The sequence below is a fragment of the Arctopsyche grandis genome, chromosome 7 (assembly GCF_051622035.1).
Source record: "Arctopsyche grandis isolate Sample6627 chromosome 7, ASM5162203v2, whole genome shotgun sequence".
NCBI classification, from domain to species: domain Eukaryota; kingdom Metazoa; phylum Arthropoda; class Insecta; order Trichoptera; family Hydropsychidae; genus Arctopsyche; species Arctopsyche grandis.
The window spans coordinates 23,619,253-23,640,558 of NC_135361.1; the positions used below are offsets into that span (position 1 = coordinate 23,619,253).

The 21,306-nt window shown below is 34.6% G+C and overlaps 1 protein-coding gene across 1 annotated transcript in view; it reads right to left on the minus strand.

Moving 5' to 3' along the window:
- The window catches only part of IRSp53 (Insulin receptor substrate 53 kDa), a 312,712-nt gene that overhangs the window by 60,503 nt on the left and 230,903 nt on the right, over positions 1 to 21,306 (minus strand). Inside the window, exon 5 of the mRNA XM_077434203.1 lies at positions 20,622 to 20,714. Within this exon, the coding sequence (XP_077290329.1) occupies positions 20,622 to 20,714 (93 nt within the window). The remainder of the gene's footprint in view (positions 1 to 20,621; positions 20,715 to 21,306) is intronic.

Below are 21,306 nucleotides of genomic sequence, written 5' to 3' on the forward strand. Positions count from 1 at the left end.
CATTATAATTGAAAGAGCATGTGTCCACTTTTCTTCATTATTAAAATATTAAATATAATGTTTAATTAAAAATATTTAAAAATACTGGTAGCCTATAATATGTACGTTTTTTCGAGATTCTGGGCATATCAAATTAAAAGAAGTGATAACAATTTATGAATTAAGTCAAATTGGACTTCCCCTACTTTCAAATATAACAGCTCATATGTATTTCTTCTTATATTCTATCTTATAACCTTTTCCAAATATTTTAATACTATAGTTTAATTATGCAATGTACTACATATTTTGTCATGCCTTTATTCTTTACTTTTTAATTTGTTTTCCTTATATTTATCTTTTTCATTTTTGTAAAAATCTATTATTGGACTCGGATGTTACATATATTATTTATTTACTTTTTGTTTTTTTTATACCTATCTCTGTACATCCTGTCTGTTGATTTTTCAATTAATAAAATAAAAATAAAATAAAATAAAAATACATATGTCAAAATGTCTCTACTAATATGTGTCAAAATTGAGAATTTATGAATTAGAACTTACCTAGGAACAAATATCTTTGGATGAATGTATGTATATAAAATATAAAATTATTTCAAAATAATATCATTATACAAGTAAATACTAGACGTGAGAAAATATGTTTAAGGAACATCGATAATGGTCTGGAGACTGGCCAATACTAGCGTTTAAGTACGCGTGACGAAGTTTCCGATTTTTTCGTACCTTAGCAATATGACGAAAAGTTCCATATGAAGTATTTTAATGTAGAATTATTTCATTTATGTATATGATGGACTAAATTGAAAAAAAATAAACTACTAAAACTGAGCATAAATTAAAAGAAAACCTTTGAAAATCGGTAACTTTTATGATATTCACAAATTTAATTTTTATATTATTTTTATGGATTTCCCATGATAGATCTATTACAACTAGAAGTGTATCCAAATTTCAAAATTTGCTATACTAATACAAATGTATGTATGTATCTACACATATAAAAGCTTACAACTACCAAAAATCATACAAGGATCGACATAAATACGTCACCGACCGAATTAACTAGTTCAAATTTTCAATAAAGCCTGACACACCATAAAACGGCAAAACAGCACACTCACGCAAAAAAAACGTTGTTAAAATCGGCGTAAAATTAATGCCGCGCGTGCGTATTGACGCGTTTCAGTGGCTTGTTTCAGGATTACGCTGACGAATATCGTCGAGCGGCTGAAAAAGGCAATATTTCACCGCGATTTTATCGTACGCGGTGTCGCGCATAAACATGGTGGCACAGCGCGAGACCATTTCTTTCATTTATTATTATTATTATTATTTTTTTTTTTTTGACAAATAAATATGGCGTTTTTATTCCGGGGGACCCGGGGACCGAATTTAGTGGCCGGGTCATACGTATACAGGGGGTGTGGGAAACGTAGGTGCGTCTCTCGCTTTTTGCGCTAAGTTGTGCTCCCGAAAGCAAAGCGTGCAAATTTACAACGCCGTAAAAACGTTGACGTAAAATGGCGGTATCTTTTAGCCGTGACACCTTTTCACATTATCTCCGAATCGGACCCAGTTGGCTCTTCGTTGCCGACTTATTAAGCATCCTCCCAATTTTCCGGAGTCTTTTTATGATCGCGGTATGTACAGGCTGAGATGGAATGAAAATTATGATTCAAAAATACCAAATCATTTATGTATGTATATATTCCCGTTTCTCAATATATGAATTCTTCTTCTTCCACGTTTGTTCAATTCTGAGCGTCGTGGTCATCGATGGGCGACACGACTCCACTTCTCTTGGTTCTGTGCCAAGTTGTGTTATAGGATGATCCTGTCAATTCTTTGATCTTGTCTGAGCATCTCTTGGGAGACCATCCTCTCACTCGCATTTCCTCTAGTGTTACAGTGATTACCAACCTCTACAGACTCTCCACATTCTTCCTGGCCAAATGGCCAAAGTAGGAAATAACTCTTTACCTACGTGATGTGGAGAGTCTATCTGAGACTGTCAGCTCTTTGAGGATGGAGATGTTCTTGCGTCTTGCGATCCATGGTATGCCTTGCATCCGTGTCCAACACCACATTTCGAATGCATATAGAATGTCCCTTTCTCTCTTTTCAGGGTCCATGTCTCGACTCCTTACAATGCAATGAAGAACACCAGAGATCGCACTAAACGGATTTTCGTTCGTCTCACAATAGAGCGGTTCTTCAATATTTTTATCAAACTGGCCATCTCTATTTTCGCTATTCCAACTCTAGTACGAATTTCCGATTGGCATTCTTCTCCTCTTTAGTTGTCGAGTATCTTGATAAAATCGTCGACTTCCTCATAGTCTTTTAGAGCATTGGACCTTATGATATTCTCAAACTTGTCAACGAATAGGATTTTTGTTTATCTCTTTTGATCACCTTAAAAATGTCTCAACATAACAATTGATGAAAATGTCAATTGAGGTAAACCGAATGAAGGTAAACAATATGAAATTCAATAGCGTAACAATATGAAATTCAATAACGTAATCGTGAATATAAATTCAAAATTCCGATCTTCGAATAAAATCAGAACTTATTATAGAAAATTGTGAGAAATTATGAGGAAGTCCAAAAAATATGTTAGAAATGTCTAGTTGAAATTTATTATAAAGATACAACTTTATACAATAAACTGACGTATAAGTATATTTTAACTATAAGCCAACCGTTGAGCACCAAACTAGTGGCAAAGTTATTATGTGGCAAAGTAGAAAATTTTTAAGTATTAAATAGTTATTTCATACAAAAAGAACAACCTTAAAAAATAAGAATCGTTGCTTTTGCTTTTGGATTTCATTACCTTTGTTCCGGTAAACGCATTAGGGCGTAGCTTTGATTCCGGACGCCTGATTAATTTGCCCTGAACGATCACCTGGATGAAGTGAATCTATTACTCGGCTCGTACACGCCCAAGGTGAGCCCGAGCCACCCCTGCAGCAGATCCTCGGCTGATGGAGCGACAGATCAATCTATGGGGGTGAGGGGGATTTCAGGGCGCTTGCCCTCGTCTAGGGATGCACGGGGCTAAAAGGTGAAATCAACCTGAACTTAGAAGCCCCCATTCACGCCTGGAGAAGAAACCGACAGGAAATTGTTCGAAGCTTACATTGATTTTTGAACCGACAGGTACATACTTCGTGTTTAACTTTCACAGATGTTCCGATCTATTGACCTACGAATATACATAATAAGTTCACACTTTACGGGATTTATTTTCTTTCAATGAATTCTCTTTGGATATAACGCAAGAGCTTAGTTAACATTGTATGCATTTGTTTTATGTTTTAGATTTTTTATAAATATTGGTAGATGTTATTTAAATTTTCACGGTATTAAAGAATGATCAATAAGTTTTCAAAGCCAACGTGCATTCTTTTGAACAATGAAATCAGATAAATTGGCAAACTTTTATAGGAAAAGATCGATCAATCCATGGTCAGACCAGCAATACTGGGTCAGAGCTTAGCCCGTGACCTCTTAGCTGTTAGCATTATACTCTAACTACTGAGCTATATGTCTGGTTGTATAGTGTGTACATAGAAGAAGAAGATGTCTTAAATTAAAGTTTGATAGAAAAGACATCAAATCTTCTTAAAAATTGAATATATATGTACATATAATGTACATACATATGCCCATAGAAAAACACGAAATTAGATATTGTATCGAAAATATAAACTACGATTATATTTGGATTTGTGTTGTGAAACTTTTGAACTATCAGTTAAAATAAGTTACATCTGAAGCGTGGAAAATCATAACAAACTTCCATCCAACTGTGTGGAAAATTTCAGATCGTGTGATTAATCATCGAATCGGAAAATTAACGACTTTTTAATTGCATTACTTTGCCAGGTCACATTATATACGATCCGTCACGCGTAATAAGTCGCGAAAAATATACGAAAATATAATTTACTTTTTTTGTCGTCCTCTTTTTCTTATTTCTATCCACGTCGTTGTGCAAGGATAATATTATTTGTAATAATAATAGAAAATTTCTTCGACAATAAATCACTTGGGAAGCACTGTCGCAGACGAGCGTAAATAATACGAAATTACATCATCAATTATATTTTTATTCCGGGCTCCAATCTATTGTTCCGCGTCGGGGGTGGGGGGGGGTAGGTATCTAGCGTGTCGATCGTATTTTCACTATTTATTTTGACATCGAGTCCTAATATTATTTTAGGACCGTAGCCCAGGGTAGATAGAAGAGGAAATCGAGGGTGGCAGGGGGGTGGTTGTCAGCACATGCATTCAGGTTCTCAAAATGTGCGTCGCGCGCGAAATAAGATATAAATTATTCGTCTATGTGTGTGAGGGAGGGGGTGGTTGAAGAGACGTGTAGAGTGCAGCAATCGGTCCCGAAAAGGAAAAAAATGTTCCCCTCGTGAACGGAGAAGTTCATAGTCGAGTATCGATACTCGAAGAAAGGGGCCCCACGCCAGGGCAAACTGGGGCCCCATGAGGGTATATCTGCGAGAGACGTCGATACCTCGCAGTGATTGAGAGGGGAGGGCATAGCTCATCCAAAAACAAACTTTTCCGATGGCACATGGCATTTCTATTATCTCTGTCGGCCGTGGATAAACTTTTATTTTTTACGATTCTATTTCCCCACGCTCTGTCCTGCGTATTATGATTTAAAACAGTGCAGTCGGTAGATGAAGTCTCCCGTTACAATTTCATCTGAATTAATCAACATATATTTGCGAACTATAATATTATCAAATGTCAAAATTTCCATTCCTTCGTATAATAATCTGCATAGTTTCATTTTTACATATTTATCCATCCCATCGTATAAAAACAAAATTAACGTTCGCTTACACCAGTACGGGGCTTGAGCCGGCACATATGTATGTACATGTAAGCAGTAGTCCGAAAAATATTCTTTATGGACACATTCATTCGTACATGGCACAGCAGTAGTAACCGACACAATCTATTCACATCATTAGCAGCAGTACATGCACCGAAACGTATCAAGCAGAATCGATTTTATATGACCACTGTGAAAATATTTACGCAAGACATGACGTCATAGTGGCGACTGCACCAGTACTAGCGAAAGTATTGCTATGCACACATGAATATTTTCGGATGCGTCATATTGTGACAATATTGCAATATTGCACCCTGACGTCACGCTCTGTAATGTAATGTCAAAACGTGTCGGAAACGTGTGTTGCTGTATAGTACGAATAGAAACTGTCGTTTACATGAGCTGCTGTTCTGTGTTGTATCCGCGAACCGAATCGTGTGAATAAATCTCTATTCATAATATACAGCAGTACATGTCACCGAAACGTATTAAGCAGAACCAGTTTTCTTTTGCCACTGTGGAAATACGCACCCAGGACATGACGTCATAATGGCAAGTGCACCCGTACTAACGAAAGTGCGCATATGAATGTTTTCGGAAACGCCATATTGTGAAAATATTGATCAGATGATACGACGTAAGCAATATTGCACTGTATCGTCTTGATCTGTAATGTAAATATATGTATATGTACATATGTATAAACTGATTTTGCCTTGCAATCGTCCGAAACAATTATGAACGTCCCGAAAACGGTACGAAACGGAAAAGTATTCTTTTCTGCGAAGTGCTATGCCGAGCTGTTGACGTGCAGTGATGATTTTCTACCTATGATTTTCAACAATGATTTTTCTATGACTTTCAAGTGGACCTATGAGTTTCAACTGAAAACACTCAAATGAAATTCCAAGCATGTGACCAATATGAACTTTTCATTTCATTCCAAACACTAACCGAGCAAAATAACATTGAAAGAAAATCATCCACACACAAATTAGGCCTCATCGAATATATGTATGTATATATATATATATATATATATATATATATATATATATATATATATATATATATATATATATATATATATATATATATATATATATATATATATAATATGTAGGTACATATGTAGATCTGGGATAGATTTTCCATTACGCGTCGAAGGGGCGAAATGAGGGACGTATGAGGATTCCGGCCGACGAGGAAGGATGCGCGTCGAATCCGAAGGTCCTGTCGATTTTTTGGTGGTGGGTTTTTGTGTTGTTTGGGTGGTGGGTCTACGGCGATTATTGTCGTTATATCAGGGCCCGGTGCTAACGGCAAATCCAATTTGCCGCGAGCCACTGGTCGTTACGCAACCGGGGGTGTCGGGGGACTCCTTACTGTCCGAGACCAGGGACGACGCGTGACACAATATTCACAATTATTTCACTAATTACAGCGATTCATATGTATGAGCTACGGCTGACGAAAATCGATGTAGTCTAACTCCATTATGGAATTTGAATATTAGTCGTCGCGAAGCGCGATAACTCAGTCATGGGATAATTTAATCTTATATAAACATCAGAGCTGTGGAGTCGTCAAATAAAACACTACTTGGACCCCAACTCCGTAAGTTTTCTACAGCTACATAGTAGACTCCTACTACAACATTAAAAACGTGAAATTTAATTTATTTCCCATTGGGTTCATTTTAGAATATATTTAGAGTACTAATACAGGATGCTCGATTGTACATAAACTCGGGGGTGGCTCGTGACCTTAAAATCAAGTGGGGCACGACGAAGCTAAAGCCGCCCCCACGACATATATTTTTTTCTTAATATATCTTTGGTGAAATCTTAATATACATTTTATGAAAGTTAAATACATTATTTAGCAAATTGTCGACTTAATTCATTATGTGCTCTAAAAAAGAAAATAATATTTAATGATAGAATTGAAAGAACTGACATATGTGATTGACAATTTTAGCACAACTTGCAAAATGGAGTTAAAATGTTTCTAATCCTATAGTAAATAAAGACAACCGGAGCTGGCGTATTCTGTACTAAAGAGACCTTTACGCAGCCAATTAAAAGCGACCCTCTGTATTCGAAAAATAAGGATAATTTTTCTCTCCCTCGACTGACTGTCTATACTCTACACACAGTACCACTTGCAAATGACAGAGTAGTAGGCAAAGTGAAGCTGGCGACCAATGATGACAAATGACAGCCCTGGGCTAAATTACGTACACGAAAAACTTCTTGAAGATTAACTGACCATAAACAAATTTTTTTTTCTTTTTTCGGTTAGGAGAAATTAGTATGGAGTAGTGCCCCAGTTGCCCTTTAAAAAGAACCAATGAAACTCGTCTCCAGTCAAAAAGGCACGACTCCACGACTCTGACTAAAATATTGTAGCGTGGACGTGAAGAGGAGTTTTTGAGATCGAAGTTGAGGTCGCAGAAAGTAGTTTACTGTTGATCCGTCGACCAGCCCACTCCGAATGAATCACGGACCAAATTTACCAAATATTTGTACATCGTGTGTACTGCCTGCGCAGAAATATCATTAGTCCATGGGTATATATGTATACGACTTGTTCATAAGTCGTGGCCTTTTTGCGCAAACACGTGACTAGAAAATTATTGCTGGACAACAGGTGGTAACAAAACACCGATCGCCCAATCTCTATGTAAAAGTATTATAGCACGATAATAATGTGCTTTTATGATTATTTTAAAATATAAGCATAAAATACTTTAGTTAAAAAGTAGCTCCCAAGTTAGGTTCCACTACAAAACCACAACGGACAAATGGTCCAACGACTAAGCATCCACGACAAAAGATCCAGCCAATAAATGATCTGTCTGACTAAAGCTCCAGTCGATCATTGATTCACACGTCATTAGATCCAACGACATAACGATTAAAAAATTTAGCAATTATCATAAGATTCCTGAGAGCAATGTTTAATATTCCATACTATATTATATTGTCCTTATTTCTAGTATGATATTTTGATTCATCGCCAGTAGTAAAAATCATTATTAAATCTAGTTTAAGTGTTTGATTTATCAGTAAATCAAAGGGCTTAATGTGAAATATTTTAATTTAAACATTCTTTACACCTAACTTATTGCTCTTAAGACAATATGAAAAATAACTAAAGCTTTAAAGGTTAATGCCTTATTCTAATTCACTACCATACAAGGCACAAAAAACATAAAAAAATAAAACGTGTTAGTTCTTATATTAAAAATATTATAATATTAAAGTGAAATATTAACTACATATGTTTAGGAAATAAAAATTCTACTACTTTCCTTATAAAATTTGTCAAACAAGTGAAGTTTTTATCCTAAAACTAATCCATTAGATTTTTTACACGTTTGTAGCTAGGTGAGGTGTTTTGAAACTTCACACACATTTTTATTGCAATTGTAAATATACACAACGTTACAAAACTGAGATAAAAAGTCACTTACAGCTTACCATCTTCATACAAAAAGTAGGCACGAAGTTATGACATATCTCACGTTTCGCTTTGCTAAAATAGCGCAAATGTTTTTACACTCGCACACATGAACATTACAAAACACACAACTTAAACTACCTATACCTTTTTGATATAATAAGAATTTACATAATTTTACATTATATTCAACGTACGTACATACATGTACTTCAGAGCAAAAACACAAAACGATTAATACATTAGTTTCAAACTAATTACTATATTCCTAGAAGTTGTTCAAGCAACAAACTCCTATATTCACAAGCGTTCAGAAGGTAACTCGAATGGAAAACCTGTAACATACATAATATGTATGTATATTTATAGGTGAAAATAAAGTGTATGTAGCTTGATTCTGCGAATATATTCCGCAACGTCGGGAAAATTTCGAATAAAAATGGTTGCAGATTAATGTTTACATAATGGTACGCCAATGGAAAGGGAAAATCGTAACCGATGGGTGTTGGGCTATCGGCTCGTTAGCGCTTCAGTCGCCTTGGGCCAAATCCAATATGCCATACAAGTGTTATACCACAGAGGTTGTACACCTTACGTATTGTTAAAAAAAATCAAAAAATGGTTTCATTTTAAAAATGAAATTCAGTATAAAAATTTTCATTTAAAAAAATATATATAGTATATACCAAGAAAACCTTCGTAACAGTTATTGTTATGAATCGACGATGCTGGGTGAAATTTTCAAACGTATATACATACTTTTATGCAGCAACTTGTATGAAAGTAATTAAGCACACGCCGCAGCATAGCGAAATCCTAGTTGATCGGAAAAGTATTGAAAACTCTGTCTGGGGTGAATCGTTAAATTTTGCTCGAGTGATAAAATTAAAGGAAAGAACTTTTGCTAGCGGGAGATAGAAGAGCGATAGCGAAATTATCTGCCTTTTGTTCTCACAGCCCAGACAATATTTCCAGAGGTGACTTCTCTATACATACATACATATCTGTACATGCGACGATCTATCGTTTTGCACTTGTAAAAGAAGCTTGCAACGTACATACATACATATAAGATGCATGTGCAAGTAGCTCAAAGCGTGCGATACGGAGTGAAAATAAAATAAAATAATTTTTTCACTGACTAATTTAAAGAAAATATGCGTACATAAATTTAAAATCTAACAAAAGTATATGTATGTATGTATGTAACTATAATTGTTTCCAAATAGAAATTTATTTAAACGCAACAATTCAAAGAATAGTTACCATGGATAATTTGCCCAAATTAATTCTGCATACATTTACTATTAAACGTTGAGGCAGATATGTATGTGGTAAATTATAAAATCTCCATAACTTTTATGTTCCGTATTATTTTAAAGCTATAAATCAATATAAATTAAGGAAAACATTTGCATTTTTGAATAATTTGTTTTTGCTAAAGTCTACCATGATATTTGCGGGCGGCTATTATAATTCTTATATGATTCAAATTAATCATTATACACGAAAAATAATATATAGTTATACTAAAATCTAATTATAAAAACAGACAGGCCGCACAATATTGTATTTTAATAATATCTTGAACTTCTTAAAACATCAAATAAATAATTTAAAGCTACTATTCGATATTCGATATTCGAATATAGTCGAATATTTGGGATCCCTACTAATGACTGGTCTACTGACGTTAGATCTGAATTAGTAATTAAAAGTATTGTGTCCGTCTAAATACCAATGGGTGATTTTAGAAAGGAATAAATTGCAATAGTAAAAAATATTATTAACATCAAAAAAAATCACAGTAAAAAAGTTGGTATAAAAATTATTCGAATTCAATTCCTCTTTGTGTAATATATATTTTTCAATACATTTAAATTCAATGTTTCCAATAAAAAAAAGCAAAAAAGTTATGGGTTATGTCAAACAAAATTGTACAATATAGAACAAATACGAATACAGGCAAATTTTGAAACTAAAAATGCACATACATAAATCAATATCCGCTCACAGTTACTTGCACTTTGACGCATGCAGTACATATAATATAACCCTGCCATTGAAATGTAGTTAATTTTCGGGTTCTATTCCGGTCTTGGGGTAGCGCAGTCTCCAGTGCCCCTTCGAGTGGAGTGAGGTAAGCCGCAAACTGATGCTTCCATTGCCAAACGAAGTTACAGTAATGAACGTCATTGTTCGCTCGATTGTGCCATTCATTAGCGTCTCCATACATGCGGGAAGGAAGCTCTTACCACCGGTTTGCTGATCCCTCACAACCGACAATAATGCATCTTCAAACGCTGGGGTAGTCGCAACCACTGGGACAAGGCGAGGGAAAATAATACGCACATTTCCTAAAACGTTCAACCTCAACCGAATTATTGCATTAAAAGTACATATGTACATACATACATACACACATATATAGAAAGCAATCGCATTGTCTAACATAATAATATCCACACGGAGGGAAAAATAAGTCTCTTAGAAGAAGAAAACCACTACCCAACTTTGATTAGTGGCGAATGTTCCTCATAATTGAGTCACTCGAACCTTTATTGTGTATAAAAACTCATTGAAAGTTTTGTGCCAAAGGTAGGCATTCTATGTAGTTTGAAAGTACATAAGTAATAATAAGTTTGTATTTTTTTATAGGTAGTATCTATGTACATACATATATTAGATTGGTCTTGATTTTACTGATTTTATTTTAGCTATCCAGAAACTGAAATCCTCATAGTGAAAATCTCATAGTCAAGTTTTATTTAAGGAATGTTTCTAAAATGAATGTTTAATACATTTAAAAAATTTAAACTCTTTTAAACCATATTTAAAAAAAAAAATACTCGATCACAATCATTGTGTGCATTATACATATATATGTATTCATTTTCATTTGTAGAATCTTAAATATTATTTTTGCAAACAATCATATGTGTATTCATTTTGAAGTAGAATCTTTCAATATCTTATGTATGTATATATATAATAATATAATACAATCAGACAACAAATTAAAGGTCTTTCTGTGAAGGTAATCAATTGTATTGTAGCATTTCGGTATATTTGGTAGGTAAGCATCGTCTGATGCTTGCCATCTGCTCTTCAGTTCAATTGCAGTTAATCTTACCTACAAACATATATGTATGTACATATGTATGTTTGTTATAATTATCACAGTTGTCTGTGAAATTAAATCCTTTGATTAAATTCGTAGCTGTAACGATTGGTGAGTGATATACGTGTTTGTAACTATGTATGTATGTAGTTTTGAACGCATGGTTGATTTCATTTACAATACCCATGTCTAGATATGTAATTCTGTTGGATATCTATATTAGGGAGAGGAGATACAGCGATAGCGAGCAAATTTATTAGTTTTTTTTATAGGGCTTATTTACTGTACCGCTGAGTTTACTCATTTCATTTAATAGCGACGAAGAACACAAACACAACATCTCTTTGTGATAACCTTTCGCGAATAAACACACATATACCCAGAAGATTAAGTATAACTTTAATACATTTCCCATTTGCGTATACAATCCAATTTGTAGCGACGTACTTAAGCGGATACGGAGGGGTGGGGCTTAAAAGAAAGTTTTTTTTTTTTTAATCTGTCCCATTTTATTATTTTTTGACGTTCCATCCGCGTCACAGCGGGAGCTTCATCGCGAAGGGAAGTTGTGTCTAATCTTTTATTATTTCTCTTGTGCAGTAATCTGATTCCGTCGTAGACTGCCAACTCCCCGGCCGTTGGAAAAGTTTGCGTTGCATTCCTCCTCCTGGTCCTGGCGAGGGGAGAGGAAAAGTGGGCGAGTCCTTCCCGTTTGATATCAGATTTCGGTCGTCTCGCCTCTGAGGCCCCGGAAAATATTAATCTGGTAGTTTATTTTTGGGCTCAGCGCTTTTCATTCGCCGAGAGTGGGCGCCTCGGCGAAGCCTTAAAGTGTAAGCTTCATCGTGGAGTTTTGTTCGAGACGCTCTCAATAATACGACGGTTTTATTACGGTTCGTCTGCACATAAAATAATATATTATGCAGGAAGTGCAAAATAACCCGGCCGTTATTGTGATTCGCCTCTCGAGAAAATTTTAATCTCGATTTAAAATAGACAACGCGGAGAAGGCTTAGTGGAGAGTTGAATGTATGTACATGAAAAGTTTTTAATTTGTTTTTATTTTATTTTTTCGTTTTAGTCCAAAACACAAAAGCCAACCTTCCTATGTATACATTCAATAGGGCTAAAGGGAAAGTTTCAAGTTGAAACATTTTTTTTTGTACTTTTTTTTTAATACGAAGATGTTTTTGAAAATAGCTTTGTGACACTTAAGGCACTCGTTTTAAAACAAAATAAAATATTCAAATGAAGCAATTTCTCTTCGCATTAAACGAACATTTCTGCGCAATAGTATTTTATGCAAATTGACCTCAAATTTGTACGCGAGGAAATTCAATGTTTTGTTCATTTTAAACGAACATTTATTAAAAAGTTTTTTACGCCAGCACAATATTAAACCACATAGCTGTATACAAACAGTCAACATCGTCCGGAAAATGTAGCCAATTTCAATGAAAATACTAACAAAAGAGCTACAGCAGCAAAAAATAATGGCCTTTTGGCATTGAACTATAAATTTTATTGTACAGATTCGATCCCTAATAAGTAAAATGAAAATATTTAAATTTTTTACATAAGCATTATAGATTGAAAATTATGTTTTTTTGTTTTTGTGACGATTTCATGATTTTTTTGGTTTCGTGACGAAAATGCGGAAAATTATTATCATTTATTTTTATTTTTATTTATCATTGTGCTATTGCAGTTACCTTAAGCAACACCTTTAGTTTTTTTTTTACTTGTACATATATGAATGTGCATATAAAATATGAAGTGTTGTTTCAATAGTGGTGACAAATATGTGGATAGGTTGGTTTTCCAATTTGACGAGGAAATCAGATCATTTTGGAACCACAAATATTCAAGTCTGACCAACAGCACTGCATGAATACTCCGAATAACTCTTTTCAATCAAGGTCACACGAGGGTTGGAACCTGAGACCTCTCGGTGTTTAGCATTGACGTAATCACTGAGTTATACAGTATATAGTATACATATATGTATGTATATGAATACTCTTCTTACATACTTTACAATGGTATTTTTCTTATTTTTTTATATTATATCTATGTGACTTTCCCCTGATGGTTATATGAAATAAAATAAATATCAGCTGTTCCTTACCTTAAAAGTCTTGGTAAAAAATGGTATTTTTCTGTAGAGTGAAATGAGTGGGTACGAAACAATATCTAGACAGCATGCAAATGCTTAATTAATGGAAACGGAAATGCACCAATTATTCATTTATCACATCTCGGCTTGGAGCAGTCAATTTATTTTAACACAATACTTTTTGTGAATATAATGGGAAGAGGAATTGATAATATTTTTTGTCCTGCATAATTTACATATCTATAGACGATAAAAAATATTAAAAATCTAATATTGAATTTGAATACTTAGCTACTGAGCTTCATTAAAAGAAATCATCGATAATTGTTGTATTCACAATGACGTACAATATATAATAATATCGCCAAAATGTGTCAAGATATCACCACTCGTTAAGACGCAAAAACAAACAAAACAATCACCAACACCACACATATTAAAACGAAAACGTACACACGCACACAATGATCTCATATTACACGTGTTCCCCATGGAGCGGATATAATTGACCGAACACGCTGATAGAAAGATCACATCTCACCGTCACGCCGTTAGCACATACACGATTATGCGTAAGTACCGTCGAAGAACCGGGGTAAGTGCCATTCAAAAGTTCGTATGGTTGTCGTCTTACAGCCACCCCCCCGTGTGCATCGGATAATTAATAGCTTTTCCCCGGTCTCGTTATCCGCGGCCGCGTTCTGAAAGGCCAACGTGGTGTGGCAACACACCGACATGCAAGTATATCATTAAACCGAGCTTTATACCTAATCCATTCTATAATTTGCCGAGTCAGGGCTATAAATCTCCGAGGCGCATTCGCCATAGAATGATATATGATTTCCTAGAGGGGAGGGGATGGGGGGAAAGACTGCCCCTCCTTCATCCAAAATACGATATGGTTTGGTCCCCCCTGTCGAAATAAGCCGATATATAGAAAGTTGGGAGGTGAAATTGGGGGGGGTCGAGAGTGGCTGCAAGCTACTAACTTGTGAGAAACCGCACTTCATCCCACTCTCCCCCCCCCCCTTCTCCGGGAAAAAGTTAAATGAAATTCGTAACCGAGTGACAAGCCAACCGACAAATTTAACCGAAACACATTTAACTTTAATCTTTCGCCTATTTCGGGACACTTCGCGCGGAGATCGCATCGCGGTTTGACCGAGTTAATAATTACTTGAATCAGTTAACTTGCATAGCCATTGCGAATAAAAGGTGGAAGGAAGGGAATGGTAATAAATAAATTGAATCTGTGCAAAGAGCTCGTCTACGTGTTCTGAAAGTCGTTTACTTTTATCACTTGAGGAAGTATTTTCAATTACTTAACGACAAATGTTGTATTAAGTAATACATACATTGTATATTATATATGTTTGTATGTATGTATTTAACAATTTGCATCTTTAAAACAAAATAAAATGAATTGATGAAATAAAAAAACCGAAATATAACAACTACATAGCATTGTACGAACTGACATCTTAATATATAATTTCGTAAAATCCGTGACGTTCAATTTAATAATGAATACTCAAATAAATTTAAATAAAATAAAACTAATCAAATAAATTTAATAAAATTTTTACTATTAGATTGGCCATGTTTAAGCGGTTTATATTACAAATACTGATCGAAATCGGGTAAAAACACTAGTTATTTTTCATTGTACGTAACTGTTGATCAAAAAATTGAGAGCATTTTTTATGTTTATTTTGGGAAAGGCAGCAAAAAGCCGATGGACCCAATTTTCTTATATTTTCCCATGATGGCGTTATCGAATTGCTTCTGATCGAAATCTATGGTATTAAACTGGTACAAATATGTGAAATATAAATTTTATAGATTATAAATTTTGAAATCATTTTCAAATAGTGGTGGCATACTGGGTAGGATGGTTTTTGCCAATTTGATTATGAACTGTTTCAACAATGAAATCAAATAAATTGCCGAACTCTGATAGGAAACGATCGACGAGCAGCACTTCATATAATACTCGGAATAAATAATTTTCAATCGAGGTCAACCTACGGGATCGAACCCGGCGACCAATCAAGCAATGTTGCTGGCTAATGAAGAAATTGAGATTTTTTACATTAAAGTTTATAGAAAAAAGGTCCTAAAAAGTAAAATTTCACTAATAAGCGTCAGCTAATTTTTAATTAAGTCCTTTAATATTAATATGGAGCAATTTTCTGACATCTACAAATTCAAATCAATAGCAGGTAATAGCAATAGCAAAATTGTATGAAATCTTGATTGCACAAATCAGTCCTAACTAATATAGCATACAAACTATTTATTTGATTTATTTAACGTTCGAATTTTTGGCGAAAAATTGTAGATTGGTATTCCAAATTAATGAATACACATTTAAAGAGTGATTGACGTATGATTTATACTTGAATTTTTTTCTTCATTTACCAATGAATAAATTCATCAATGCCAAGAGAATAATGTAGGATCAATCCTTTCAGACATATCGAAATATATCAAAGAGATACTACGGCATAAATTTCATCGAATGAAACTCGTTACAGTCTTTTTTATTTGTTACGCAAAATATAATAATTCCTGGCATAAAAACCAATTGTATTTTGTTCTGAAACAGCACAGAAGGCCACCGAATACGAAAGAAAAAGAAATATAATATTTTGAGTGGAGGCACATAAAATCATACGTACGTATACAGTGTATGATTTGATTTGTGTATCGGTTGCCATCACGACTTATCCCCCAAGAATATCTGATCTTATTTCGTGGGAGGAAAGGAGGGGGTGTCGAGAGAGGGAGGCTGGGGTAGGTCGACGGGCAAAAGGTTGTCAGCGGGGGAAAACTGTGAAAACACACTCCCTTCTGATTCCATGCTGATTCTACCCTTATAGCCCTAAGCGGGTATTACCGAAGAGACTGGGTGGGTGGTGCGTGTATACCGCCGCCTCCCCCAGTTGAGATGGGAGAGAAGAAAAAAAACTTGTAAAACGTCGAACATTATGCTCGTATTGAAATTGCATACAAAAAAGCGTTTTTGCGGTAACGAGCCATTTTTTCAGTCGTGCTGAGACTTTGAACGGTTTATTCTCGACGCGTAATATACGTGCAGAAGCTACTGTCTCTATTTTCATATTTTCCTATTCAGTACAATTTATGTTTTTCGTAGAAGTGTGTCTATTCGATAGCTACAGACTAGTTCAAAGAAAAATATAACGGTCGAATTGGATTCATTCGGTACGTTTACATTTTACAATACTGCGGATTTACTAAATCAGCAGGCCAAAAATTATCATTATAATTCATGTACTAATCAACGATATATGTACCTATGTAAGTATGAGTATTTCTGTTATATCTAAAATTGATTGATTTTAATAGCGACAAATTTTCGTGCAAGTGTATAGTAAAGAAAATTGATATGTTCCAGTACAAAATGTTCACTCTGGTTCGTTCATGACCATATTAGTTTGTTCATACACGAACACACACTATTAGCTTTTTACTATGAGTCTATTTTGCCAACAGTCAAAATAGACTCACCAGGTTGTCATATGAAACTTTGAGCTGTCAAAACTTTCGAACTGTTTAAAAAGGGAAAGTACATTACAACATTGCTATAATTCCCGTTTTCATTTATAATAAAATATTGCAACCCAGGGTAGGAAAACAAACATAGAATATGGGACAAACGATTGAGAATATTATGCCTAATAGTTTATGCGTGAAAAAATTAGTTTATCTATTATTATTTTTATTTTTTTTGTGAACACCATCACTGGCTAAATTGGTTCGTGTGTGAATAAACTAGTATGCTCATGAACGAACGAAATGTATACTTGGACTCTAACATATACAGTCAAAAGCATAAAAAATATAAGTATAATATTATTTCGTTGTTTTTTTTATTACTTCATCTATGTACGTAGTAACAATAGATGAAGTTTTGTGATCATGCGAAAATTCGAACTCGAGATTTTGACTGATTCGAACTCAGAATCGATTACTGATCACGTTTTCATGATCTAGAAAAAATGTGTGTGTGTGTGTGTGTGTTTGTGTATTTTGGAGATTTTTTCAACACCGCTAGTCTTATCGAACCGAAAAATAGTATCGGTTACTGAAATTTTTATTGACACTACGTATATTTTTTTCAAATTTTTAAGTTGACCGGAAATGGTACCTCCCCTTATAGGTGTCCTCTTTTTTTTAAGTTTTTGAATTCGATTTTTTTTTTATAATCTATTACTTAAAGCACCTATCATTAGCGTTTAAAATATTTACATATACCAAATTTAATTAATCATGAATAAATTTAATTTTCCAGATCTTAAACTTGTCGTATAATGATAATTAAACCCCAGCTTAGTGGAAAGTTAACTTTTAAACTAAAAGGACTAAGGTTCAAATCAATGCGAAAATTACAATATACCTATAATTTGATTTCATCTTTAAATTAGATTTTGACTTGAAATTGATTACTTAATTAAATAATATATCATCAACTGTAAAGGAAACAGAAAGAAATTAACTGTGGAATATCCTATGTATATATAATAATATATAGAACGGTAATACGTATTCCAAAAATACATGCGTGCGTGCTTAATTTTAAAGTATTTGTAAAACGACTTTAATGCATTTTTATTATCATAATTTTAACCATTTATAAAGAAGATTTGCACATGTTGTGAAACTCCGAAGCAAAGTGCATTCTTATTGATACGAATCGGTGAAATTTCGCAATTTAACCAACGAGAACCGTTACGGGGACCATCTCGTCCGTTTGCAAACGCTTTTTGGCCCTTTTAGCGGCGAGATTTATGGCGTTACGATTGAATCGCATATTGAGATATTTGTTTACTACTGTTTTCCCAGACCAGATAAATCGTCGTCTCGGACGCCTTTTGATCCTCGGACGCCCTGACCGACACAATTGAGATTTATGCGGAGGGATTCGAAGGGAAACCTCTGGTTTTTCTTTCTCTCTTTCTCTCCAAGGGATTCTGACAATATGCACGGCATAAAAAGCAATATACCGGCCGGAAAAATTACTTCAGTACGGCTCAACCCCGATTTTTGTGCGCGCTCGTTCGAAAGGGATCGACATTTGCATCATTTCCTAGAAATAAAAACAAATCCAGTCTGACCGGGACCCACAACTTCATTCAGAAGATACATATAAGAACGTTACCAAGGTTAAAATATATTAATAATGATTTTAACAATTTTTTTACACACTCTTTAATCAAAATCTAGTTTTCCAAGCAATGCAGTTGAATTAGGTTAATTTTTATGACTTTTTGTTTTGTCTGATAGCTTTAAATTTCCCGCCAATTAACTGAAAGTATTATACATGCACGAAAACGGAAATATTTTTATCTGATAAGTAGGACCACATATTGTGTGAGAATTTTTATTAAATTGTTTTTAAAATTAATTATCAAGCTAAAAATTCCAGTGTTCAACCTGTTAAAACGAGTGTTATATTAATTATAACATTATTTTATGACTTGGATGAAACACATTAAGCTACTAATTTTTCCACAATGAGATATATACCTCAATTGAAATATTTTCATGTTATTTTTCAAACGAACTTAGAAAAAAAAACTTTTTTTTGATGAATGTCGGCACTTAGAGGAGATTTCTCCAAGGGAGAAGAGTAGTGTGTGCGAGTTGATGGAAATGAGAAATATTCACGCATATGAGAAACAACAATCATAAACAAACAGAAATATGAGACGTCTACTGTTGAAGTACACGATACACGTCTCGAGAAAACTTTCAAACGCACCTCTCGCATCTTCCTTAATTTATTTTTTCGACACAAAAATGTTCGCCTCCTCTGACATTTTTCCCACTTTGTCGAAGTTGACCAGTCGCATCGGTTTAGGGAGATGAAAGGTCACAGCCCCGGTCAGTACCACTGTTATCCGATTACGGATATCACATCAAATACAACGCTGTTTTTTTTTCCTTTCACACATCCTCTAAGAAATTCCATCTTTCAAAATGGACGCCATTGGACGAGAAGGAAATTGAATATATCAGAACGTCTCGAGCGCCTTATTGGAAACAACGCTTTCAATTTTCACACGTTTCACTAAAATATAGAATGTGAAAAAAGTCGTTCGAAATTAGTATGGACAAAAAACACATTCGAACCGAGAAAAAATCTAGAAAAACCTTAGTAGTTTTTCCGGATATGACGCGTCTCGTTTAACCCAAGCTTAATGACACTTGCAGCAACCGGCTAGATAATCGCGAGAGAAGTAGTGACTTTCAAAAGCTTGACACGTCACCACCTAACTCAGTCTAGGGTGTATCACCAGAATCTACTCTAGGTCCCATGTATGTAAGTACACACACAATGACGAGATACCGTCATTACGTACGACTTTGCTAACTTTACTACCCGCACATATGGCGACTGTCTCTTTCACATATTTCATGTGTATTTATATACGTAATATAGTTGATATAAATCACAATTTTATTAACACGATCGGTCGCGGTCGGTGTGCAACACGTGCACGATATTATTATGATACGGTGCGTTATAGCACCTACTATGTACTATGTAACAGTAATCGTACACACGCCGAAGCGTCTATATTACGGCGTAATAAAAATAAATATGACCGTAAAAAGGGATTAAGACGAGAGCTCGCCGTAAAGGGGTGGGAAATTTTCCGCGTATTAAAAGTGCTGAATTTTCCTTGGTAATAAAAATTTGAGTGCACGCGCAATATTACACACTCGCTCGCACCCCATTGCTGTAAATCTTTAGAGTGTGGCGGAAAAGCGGTGATATTTTTAAATCAATCGACACAGCAATACATAAAATGATACAGAATCAGAAACCATGTGAAATTTTATTAATGAATTTTATTTTGATTACATCACTTGGGTAATATCAAAATTTTGCTTCTAAATATATCCTGTATCTGTGTTAATGTTTATTTTTATACTTGAAAGAGCTTTTACACAACATAAGACGTTTAAAAATGATATTACATAAAATGAAATCTCAAAATCGATAAGATGAGTACTTACCAATATCAGCTGAACCACCCCAAGTGCCTTGTTGTGCCTGTCGTCCCAATTTTGTGATAGCTTCCACGTACAACCTGGAAGCTGCGGCAGCACCTGAAACAATACGAACGCTACTGTTAAATACATAACTATATTTATTTGTACATTTATATTTATTTTTATTTTACACTACATCTATGTGTGGTTAAACATTTTACATAAGTATTATTCAAGGTCAATTAAAAACATCGATTAACAATCATAGGGATATCTACAGACAAATTTGCAGCATTCAGCTGCAAAAAGTTCAAGATGCTGGAGGGTTTGGTTTTGCGAGATATAGGACAGAAAGAAAGAGTGATTTTATATAGATGAATTCGAAATATGGTGTTGGAGACGGATGCTGCTCATCCAATGAACCGCACGAGGCACGAACATATTGGAGAATAATAACGATATGAAAATGGCGATATTAAGTTTGATAAAAGAGAAGAATAAAAATCTGTCCCGTGCAATCTTTGGTGTTCCTCATTGCATTTTATGGAGTCCAGACATATGTATCTTTACCCTAGAAAGCGAGAAATAGATATTCTAGATGCATTCGAAATCTGATGTTGGAGACGGATGCTACGCATACCGTAGACCGCAAGATGACTCTCAACAGTATGTAGGAGAAGGATTCTTTGCTAATTTGACTATATATCCA